Source organism: Sorex fumeus, unplaced genomic scaffold, assembly GCF_029834395.1.
Source record: "Sorex fumeus unplaced genomic scaffold, SorFum_2.1 ptg000128l, whole genome shotgun sequence".
NCBI lineage: Eukaryota > Metazoa > Chordata > Mammalia > Eulipotyphla > Soricidae > Sorex > Sorex fumeus.
Window position 1 is genome coordinate 52427768 of NW_026606185.1, and position 10597 is coordinate 52438364.

The 10597-nt window shown below is 55.1% G+C and overlaps 1 protein-coding gene across 2 annotated transcripts in view; it reads left to right on the forward strand.

Moving 5' to 3' along the window:
- Positions 1–4820, forward strand: part of MAPK4 (mitogen-activated protein kinase 4) — a 141662-nt gene extending 136842 nt beyond the window's left edge. For both annotated transcript variants that reach the window (XM_056138027.1, XM_056138028.1), the window contains one exon: positions 2180–4820. In XM_056138027.1, coding sequence (XP_055994002.1) covers positions 2180–2888 — 709 coding nt within the window. In that variant the 3' untranslated portion in view covers positions 2889–4820. The remainder of the gene's footprint in view (positions 1–2179) is intronic.
- Positions 4821–10597: the final 5777 nt, after the last annotated feature.

Genomic DNA, 10597 nt, shown 5'->3' on the forward strand with positions numbered 1-10597 from the left:
ACGATGACAGGTTTCAGATGAAGGAGGCAGAGGGAGAGCCGGGCAGCGTGGCTATTTTGGGAGTGGTTCGTTGGCACGTGGGTTGTTGTCATCTGCGTTAGCTGCAGTTGGCAACAAAGAGAGAGGAAGACCCCTCTGCCACTCTGTGTGCCTGGAACTGTGCCCCCTCCTCCTTCACCCCATCGTATCCGGGTGCCTGGGGTATTGGTTCAGCAAGTTTGGCCTGAGCTTGGACACAGAGTTGGTGTCAGCAACCAGGTGTGACCAGAGCAACGCTGAGCCTTCTAACCCCGGGCACCTTTCTCATCACAACGACCTGAGGGAGGAGGGTGACAGGGGTCAGCCCTGTGGCTCGGTACCCCCTCACCTCTGAGCACACATGCCCTCATCACTGGCCCTAAACACATTTGCCCTTGGCCGGTGGCCACCAGGCACTATTGTGTGTTCCTTTCTCCCAGAAACCTGAAAGCTGTGCCCGGGGGTGGGCTCACTCCTGAGAGCAGGAGGGGCAGGGCTGTGCCACCCCCCACAAACCACATCCTGTGCACAGCCCCTCCTGCAGCCAACCCACCCACCCTTGGAGGGTCCGTTTCTCCTGTGTGCGCAGGAGGCCGTGTCTGCTCCTGGCTGCTCCCGGCTCCCTGCTGTGACTCTGAGTCAGGCACCTGGCACCAGGAGAAAGGGCACAGTCCTGGCGCCTGGCTGGCTGCCTGCCCGCCTGTCTGCCTTCCCCGGCCCATCTGCTGCCTGCACGCCTCCCCCGACCTCACCTGTCCCCTGCCTGCTTCCTCACCTCACCTGTCTGTCTGCTTGGATTTCGCCTGCTCCCTGCCGGCCTACCCCGCCCCAACTTACCTGCCCCCCTTGGCCCTGCATCCTACCCTCTCTCCATCCCCCTTGCCCTCTATCCCCTGCCTCCCTGATTCCCTGCTCCACTGCTCCTGCCCGCTGCCTGCCCCCTTCCCTCTCCCCACCTCTGCCCTTCCTGCCTCTTCCCTGCCTCCCCACCCACCTGCCTCCTCGCTGCCCCCTGCCCACCTCCCCATGGCCCTCCTGTCCTTCCCTTGCCTGTGGTTAGCTGGTCTCATCATCCCTGGGTAGAATCTCTATTTCTGTGACCTCTCCTGAGGGTGTGTGCCTCAGTAGTACCCACTGCCCCGTAGGGCACTGCAGCCCAGCCAGGCCCTCAGCCCCGATCCCAGCCTCGACTCCCCCTGGAGATGACCCATAGGCTTGAAAGCCACCAGATACAGGGTTCTAACTGGACCTCCTGAGTCAGCACGGGGCCTGGGGCCAGCATGCTCCTGGGTTCAGGCTGCAGCTCGGCAAAGACCCCGGGTGACTCACGCACATAGAGCACTGTGTGGTGGGTCCACTAGAAAGGACCTTCCACAGGTCACAAAGGGGGCTGGAGAGGATGCTCTTGCATGCGGGAGCCCCAGGTTTGCTGCCCAGCACTGCATGGGCCTCCAAGCATCTCGGAGTGACCCCCGCCCACCCCCAGCACACACACTCTCCAACACTACCTGTGAGGCAAAAACTACCCAGGCAGGTGGGAGGAACAGTGCAGGGGTTAAGGCACTTGCCTTGCTCACGGACCACCCTGCCTTGATCCTGGCTCCCCTGTATGGTCCACGGAGCCCAGAAACAGGAGTGATTCCTGAGCATAGCCAGGTATGACCCCCAAACCAAAACCTGAAAAAGGAAAACACAAAAAGATTTAAAGCAAGTTTCACGAGGGAGGGATTTTGCTGTTTTGTTGCTGTGGTGGTCTGCTGGTGCCTGGAGTTGGTCTGGCACATAGTATGAGCTCAAAAAAATATTGTCAGGGGAACCAGAGCTATAATAGCACAGGTAGGGCACGAAGCTGGTGGGGGTTTAATCCCCAATATCCCATATAGTCCCCGGAGCACTGCTGGAGTGAATCCTGAGTGCAGAGCTAAAAGTCACACCCCTGAGCATTGCAAGGGTGTGACTCCTCCCCAACCCCCGCCCCAAACAAGCATGATACCGGCAGGGTACTCGCTGGCTGCTGGGTGGCAAAGCAGCGGGGTGCCGACTCGTTGGCCCCAGGAAAGGGGTCGCACACCTTCCATCCCCCGCGAGCGCCCTCCTGGTGGTGGTAGGAGGGATGGGCAGTGAGCAGAAGGCCAACCCCATCCCTTCTGTCCCCACGCAGGTACCCCGTGAGCCTGTCGTCGGACCTGGAGTGGCGGCCCGACCGGTGCCCCGACGCCAGCGAGGGGCAGCGCGACCCGCGGGCAGGCTCGGGGCCGCTGGCCGAGGACGTGCAGGTGGACCCGCGCAAGGACTCGCACAGCAGCTCCGAGCGCTTCCTGGAGCAGTCGCACCCGTCCATGGAGCGCTCGTGCGACTACAAGGTGGGCTCGCCGTCCTACCTGGACAAGCTGCTGTGGCGCGACAGCAAGCCGCACCACTACTCGGAGCCCAAGCTCATCCTGGACCTGTCGCACTGGAAGCAGACGACGGCGGCGGCGGCGGCGGCAGCGGCGGCAGCGGCGGCGGCAGCGGCAGCGGCGGGGACCGAGCCCGGGCCGCGCGCGCAGGGCCAGGACGAGCCGGCCAGCCTCTTCCTGGAGATCGCGCAGTGGGTGCAGAGCACGCAGGGCGGCCCCGAGCTCGCCAGCCCGCCCCCCGACGCCCCCGAGCCCCGCCTCCCGGCCTCCCCGCCCGGCCGCCTGGCCCCCGCGGACGGCAGCGCCAGCCCCCAGTTCGACCTGGACGTGTTCATCTCCCGCGCCCTGAAGCTTTGCACCAAGCCCGAGGACCTGCCGGACAATAAGCTGGGCGACCTCAATGGCGCCTGCATCACCGAGCACCCCGGCGACCTGGTGCAGGCCGAGGCCTTCTCCAAAGAAAGGTGGTGAGGGCCCAGGGGACCCGCGCCCCCTCCCCCCGCCAGCCAGCCAGCCAGCCAGCCGGAGTCCACCTGGGCGGCAGGGGACGCCTCCCTGGCCCCTCCACCACCCCTTCCTCCCCGTCTCTGGCCACCCTAGCTTAGCAGAAGCGTAGGAAGCGTCGCAGGAGCCAGAGGGGACTGTCCATTTCTTAAACTGCCTTAATAACTAGCCTTTAACCTCTGGGAGCGAGTCTGAACAGGAGCCTAGTTGGGGGAGCGGAGTGGCATGGGTCACTTGCCCAGCGAAGAGGCTGCCTCTGCAGTTTGGGGTGCGCAGGGAAGGATGGGGTGTGGGTGCGGTTTGCCGGCCCAAGCAGCTTGGCCGGGTGCAGGGGAAGCCCAGTGGTTAATGTCTGAAGCCATCTAAGTGTGCACTAGCCTGAAATGACAGGTGGGGACAGAGGGTGTGACGAGGCCAAGGTGGGGGGCTCACCTTGAAACTCAGACTCCTGGGGTCCCCCCCAGCCACTCTCTCCCCATCTCACACCTCCCCGCCCTGAGGTTCTGGCCATTAGGGAACAACGCCCAGGATGTTTCCTTCCTGTCCACCCGGACACATCCAACAGTCTTTCATTCACTGCAAAGCCCACTGGCTCCCCGGCTTGGAAACAGACCCCCGTTTCTTTCCCCCTTGTCATTAAGCGTCCTTTCCCTGGCTTCTCCAAAGTGCTGAAATTCTGCTCAGTCGCCTCGCCTCCTCCCCCTCCCAATCGCCTCACCCCTGCGCGGGCTGAAATCTCGGTTTTTAGCTCAGACCAGCTTGGGGGTCTAGGGGTCAACCAGCTCATCCATCAGGCCTTGTGTATACGTCTCCCCCCAGAACCCCTATGCACTTTCCTCACCCAGGCACTGACACAAAGACACAGCCCTAGTTCCTGAGGGGACCCTCCACACGGTGAGCTTGAAGACAGCCATTCCAAGAACCCCATGACCCCTGCACACCTCCCCTCCCCCACAACGCCTCTGCCATGTGCCCTGCATTATCCACACGTGTGGGGGAGAGCACCGAGGTGCCCATCACAGGGCATCTGTGTCAGAGAAATTTCACCTTCCATCTCTCACGCTTCATGAGAACCGCCCTTGGTCTCCATCATGCACGTAGCCCTGGCAGAGAGAGACAGAGAGAGAGAGAAAGAGAGAAAATTCTCCTGAGAAACGCATTACAGAGCGTGGCATGAGGACAGAGGATATCTGGGAAAGGAACATTTGAAAGGTGGGGTACCCACAGCGAGAACCCTCAGGACCAGGCAACGCCCTGGAGACCCCACAAATTGAAGGCGTCAGAGCCAGCAGCCCATCTTAGTGGAGGCTGGAATGAGTTTGGAGCAGACAGACAGAGAAGCACTCACACGGCCAGGCGCAGTGTGGACCCAGAGGCATCACTGTCCCCTGGAATGCTCTGCCCTTTCTTTCCCTTCCCTGCCTGACAACCCCAAAGATTCCCCCTGCCCGGAAGTCTAGCGCAGCTGTGAGCAGGGGACCCCCTCCCCCCGACACACTGCCCAGTCTGGTCTTGGGCTGTGTTCATCCTCACCTCGACAGCACCTTAAACCCGATCAGCTAACTAGGATTTGTACATTGAAACAGGCAACACATTAGCAACCTATATTTAAAAACCGAATTAATCACACTGACCGATTTTTCCAAGGAAAATGTAAATAAGTAGTGTTTGTTTTCTTTTAAAGACAAGGACACGTACACTGACCGCCCTCATGTGCCATCTGTCCTTCAAGGGTGGCTTTGCTTTTTCGGGGAACAAGCTGCTGATCTTGACCAGGAATTCATACGGGATTGTTCTGACAGAGAAACTGTTACTACTCCTTGTGTTTTAAAAAGAAATTTATTAAACCTTATTAAACTTGATCAGAATGGGCCAAATAAAGTTTTATTGGAACATGGATTCGTTTATTTACCGAAGTAGTCTCTCCTTCCTGGGCGGGTTTTTCTCCTGTCTTGGTGGTGGTTAACCCCTTGGGTCCTCTTCTCTTTGATTCCTTGAAAGTTCCTGTTTTGAGAGTTTGCACACAGAACTGATAAGGAGAGGAGAATTGACCCAGATGGATCATCAGGGAAGTGGTTCCAGGTCACCAGGGGGAGTCTTGGTGTTCATATTTTAGCTTTCGGACTCCATGTTGAAACTAAAGCCCAAGTCACAAAAGGTAACATTATGAAATTTGGGGGTGTTGACTTCCCCAAAAAAAATACCAACCAAAGACATACATCCCTGAGATTCCACCCAACCGAAGTTAACCCTGTAGTAACACCTGGATCAAAGTGTTGGTTCTAACCTGCAGTAGAAACCGAAACAGCAAGGAGGGGTTTTCAGTGGTGTTTGGTTTAACTTCATTCACTCAGCAGATAGAAAAACAAACAGAAGACGGGAATTTACAAAGCACTTATTCCAATGCCCTCATTTTCAGATAACTGGACCCAAGGTAGAACAGTAATTTACCCCACATGACATCATGACAGAGCCGGAGTCGGGATCCAAAGCATCTTTCCTGAATCAAACTCATCCCCATCAGCCCAAAGAGGGTACAAAGGCTGGGTCTGAGACTTGAAATAAGCTTAGCCTTAAGAAAAAGGACAAGGACCTCAAAGCATAAGAAATCTATGCCATAGTTTTCTCCTCTCAGTGTCTTAGAAGCCTTCAGAATGGTCCAGCATTTGCCATACCATCCCTGTCAACTGTCCAGCAATACATCTTCCAGCAACACTCAGCTCTCGAACCCCTGGACATAGAGTTGTTTACCTTTATACCAAAGTGGTTGAGCACCAAAGTTTGCATGTGGTGTGTGCCCTGGCCAACTTGGTGGAGTTCACGCCGTGAGAACCAAAGTTCTCAAGAAGCATCTAAACAAAGGAACATGTCACCTGGGCCTGTGGTGGTTCCACGTATGCTGATGTCCGAGCCGGATCAGGTGTGCTTTCCTTACTGAAGAGCGGAAGTCATCGTGCGAGTGTTAAAGGTTTATGCAGAGTGAGAAAGTGAAATTTTAAAATGACGCTTTATGGAAGAATAATTTTACAAAAATCTATGCCATCCATCTCTTGGCATGGACACTCAACTCTGGCCTGGCTGGTGGACCCCTGGCGTGTGGCCAGAGCCCCAGACCTGTGCACTTAAGGCTGTGCTGATCCTCGAAAGCTGAGCTTTGCTTCATTCATTACACTCAGGCCATTACAAACCCTGCCAGGTTTTGAACCTCAAGATCTCAGAGGACTTAGTTTTCACCCAGTTTCTTCACATCCAAGGTCCCCTGCTCCCAGGGACCCAAAGGCTGGCCTGGGGTGCCAGTGACCTCATTTCTGGTCTTCACCAGGCACCAGGAGCAAGTGCTCCATGCATTCTGCTCTGTGACTTGATTTCCCAACCTGGACGGTCTTCCCTCCTCGGGGTGCAGATGCAAGCACAGAGTCCCAGAAGTCTCTTCAAAGACTGGAGGAGGGGTTGGAGCGATAGCACAGTGGGTAGGGCATTTGCCTTGCACACGGCAGACTCAGGTTCAATTCCCAACATCCTATATGGTCCCTTGAGTACCGCCAGGGGTAATTACTGAGTGTAGAGCCAGGAGTAACCCTGGTGCATCACCAGGTGTGACCCAAAAAGCAAAAAAAAAAAAAACCCGAGGAAAGACCAGTGGGCACCTCTGAGACCCAGTGTTCAGCCCTGCCTCCCTCACATGTTCCTGAGGCACCCAGGGGTACACAGCATCCTCAGCTTCACAGAAGAACAGGGGCCCGCAGACACCCCCCCAAGGCGGCAGGGAGGGGCTGAGCCCAGAGACAAGGACCCTTGGGAGGCTAGTTGGAGGGAGGAGATGGCAGTGCCACGTGTCCAGTCTGGTCAGAGACTCCCCTTCCGGCATCACCCCAACTGCCACTCTCCATGCAGAGACCCTGAGTTTCCAACCTTAAGAGCCGGGTGTGATGTTAGAAAAGATCAAGTCATGATATTTACATACAAGTGGTACTACATGGAAAGTATCGTGCTAAGCAAAATGAGTCAGAAAGAGAGGGACAGACATAGAAAGATTGCATTCATCTGGGGAACATAAAGTAACAAAATAGGAGACTAATACCCAAGAATAGCCAAGATAAGTACCAGGAAGTTCACTCCATGACTTGGAGGCCAGCCACACATGCTAGGGGAAAAGGCAGCTCAGATAGAGAAGGGAACACCAAATAAAGGGTGTTGGGAGGAAGGGAGATGCATGCTGAAAGTAGACTATAGACCGAACATGAGTGCCACTCAATGCCTCTTTTGCAAACCACAGCACCCAAAAGGAGGGAGAGAACAAAAGGGAATGCCCCGCCACAGACGCAGGGTGGGATGGGAGGGATGGGGAGTGGGAGGGATACTGGGATCAGTGGTGGTGGTGAATGGGCACTGGTGGAGGGATGGGTACTCGATCATTGTATAATTGAAACCCAAGCACAAAAATTTGTAAGTCTACAACAGTACCTCATCGCTGCCCTTCTGGGCTAGGCCCCACAGAGGACAGGCTCAGGTGCTAGATCCTTCGCATGAGGGGGCAGGTTGGGGAAGGGGAGGGGTCAGGCAGCCCTCTTGAAGCTGCCTCTCTTCTCCTTACCTCCTATGTCACCTTCGAGCACTCCAGCTATAGCTCCACCCTTTCATGATATGAATCTCCTGCTCTCGAGATTCCCCAAAGTTAGCTCTTCAATTGCTTCCCACCAAAGTGCCCTGAGCCAACAGGGAGCCCTAAAGAGAAAACCAATGATTCGGGGGGTCACGGACTGGGAACTGTTGTTGCGGCTCATTGGAACATGTGTGTGGCTCATTACAGTGAAAGGGTCCCCAAGAGCAAAGGGAGAAGGTGCAAGGCCACGTCCAGGGGGGATGCCAGGTGCCAGAGCCCAAATGTGCCCTCCCAAGGGAGTTGTGTAGGACACAACTGTTCAGGCAGTGGTGCGTGGCAACTCAGGGAAAGGCTGTCAACCAGGAGACTTCACTGAGTCTTGCTACCCAGGATTTTCACTGGGCTCGGTCAGATGGGACAGTCCAACTCAGTCTCTCTCTCCTGTCCCCCAGAGTCTAAACTGATACAACATGGCCCCAGGACTCGAACGTACAAAATCACTCTTATAGGAAAGACAGACAGACAGACAGACAGACAGATAGACAGGAGAAAGAGAAAGTCTGCCATAGAGGCAGGCAGGGGGTGAGTGGGAGGAAAACCGGGGATATTGGTGGTGGAAAATGTACATTGGTGGAGGGATGGTGTTGGAACACTGTATGACTGAAACCTGACCATGAACAGTAATAACTGTGTATCTCATGGTGATCCAAAATAATAATACTCTGTAGCACTGTCCTCCTGTTGTTCATCGATTTTCTCAAGTGGACACTAGTAACGTCTCCATTGTGAGACTTGTTACTGTTTGTGGCATATCAAATACGCCACGGGGAGCTTGCCAGGCTCTGCCATGCAGGTGGGACACTCTTGTAGCTTGCTGGGCTCTCTGAGAGGGGTGAGAAATCGAATCTGGATCAGTCACGTGCAAGGCAAACGCCCTACCCACTGTGCTATCACTCCAGTCCAATCATCATCATCATCATCATCATCATCACTGTCACTGTCCTCCCGTTGTTCATCGATTTTCTCGAGTGGACCCAGTAACGTCTCCATTGTGAGACTTGTTACTGTGTTTGGCATATCCAGTACGTCATGGGGAGCTTGCCAGGCTTTGCTATGCAGGCAAAATACTCTCAGTTGCTTGCTGAGTTCTCTGAGAGGGGCAGAGGAATCAAACCCAGGTCGCCCAGGTTGGGCGCATGCAAGGTAAACACCCTGCCCGCTGTGCTATCACTCCAGTCCAACAACAATAATAATAATAATAATAAATAAAGACCATTTCAAAGTTTATGTTCCTTGGTGCCGGCCAGCGCCAGTCCTTCTGAAAATGGGTCTTTCTTTGGAGTATAGAAGGTTCAAGAAACTAGGGTCTGCTGAGTCTAAGACATCATGACATGGCTTCTATTTGTGCCTCCTGTAGTCCTAAAATCGGTGTGAGTTTGTCTTTGGTGAATATCACTGCAAAGCTGAGGCAATGCAGCCATTTGCTAGAGATGTGATAGTTTAAGAGTAGGCAGCATTATTAAAATATAGTAATAAAGCAGGCGCACTGCAAGGAAGGTGCTAGGCAACCACGCCTGAGACGCCTTTTCCTGTCAGTCGCGGTTCATTAAAGAAGCGGTAGCTGCCGACAAACCCAAAAGCCGCTCATGCTTCATTCTGTCGGCGTGGTCCTCATCACCCTGGCGACTGGGCAGGGCGTGATGGATTGCTTCGGGAAATGTTCATTTCCAGCTGCCCAGAACTGTGCCAGGGCTGAGGGAGCTCCTGGTGGCCTCTGGCTAAGTGGTGCCAGCACTCTGCAAGGGGCAAGACTGAGAACTGGGGGTGTCCCCAGCCGGGCTCTTTCCTGGGGGCGCTGGAGGCAAGAAGGAAGGGAAGGCTGGGACTCTCATTCGGGCAGACTGGCTATATTGAGAGCAGCTGAGGCTTAATCCTGTGTGTCCACCTGATTGGGATGATCGGGACGAGGCTGGGTACTCAGCCCAGCATTATTAGGGATATTTCTGTGCTTCCCAGTGAGATTAACGTTTATGCGGGTGAGCTTTAAGAAATCAAATTGCTCTCCCAAATGGAGGTGGGACTCTCCCCTAAATCGGGGAAGGCTGAGTAGAATAAAAAAAATTGAAGTCCCAGAGCAAGAAGAAATTCTGCCAGCGGACAGGAACAGGAGACTCGGGCACTGGGGACTAAGTCGGGGTCAGAACTGTGCACTGCCACGTATTTCCTGCTTCTGTAATCACAGGAGAGAAAAGGAGGAGAGAAGGGGGACAAGAGAGAGAGGGAATGGGGAGAGAGAGGGCACGCGCTTGAAGGCAAGGGGGAAAGAGAGGGGGGGAGAGGGGAGAGAGAGAGGAGGGAGAGGGGGAAAGAGAGGGAGAGGGAGATGGAGAGAGAAAGAGGGGGAGAGAGGGAGACAGAGGGAGAGAAAAAGAGAGGAAGTGAGAGAGAGGGGAGGGGGAGAGAGGGAGAGAAGGAAAAGGGGAGAGAATGAGAGAGAGGGAGAGGGAGAGAGAAAGAGGGGGAGAGAGAAGGAAAGGGAGAGGGAAAGAGAGTAGAGAGAGGGAGAGAGATAGAGGGTGAAAATTAGGGAGAAGGAGGGAGAGAGAGGGAGGGAGAGAGAGCTAGTGAGACAGAGACAGAGACAGAGGTGTCCTGGTGTTCCTCTTTCTTCTTTTCATCCCCTGCACACATCTACCCTCACCTCAGGCCTTGAGTGCACCCTGTATGAGCTCGGAACCTAGAACAGCTGATTCCACGTCTTTATCTGGGGCTTGGCCTTGCCCGCGGAGCCCTGAGTTGAATTCCCACAGCTGACCCGGATCTGGGGAAGCCTCATCCCCTCAGCATCCACCTACATTTGGGCCCTGTGAGCTCTTTGGAGGAAGGAGCAGCAGCGGAGCTGTTCAGGTGGGGTGAGTGATGAGAGCAGGAGGGAAAGGATGGTAGTGGAAGAACCCCTGGCCCAATTTCCCACCTTCTGCCTCGGACTGGACTGAAGATATGGCAAGGACAGAGATCAGTGAGTATCCAAAGAAGGCCTTTGACTGGTCTGTGCAAATGGGCTGCGGTTGTC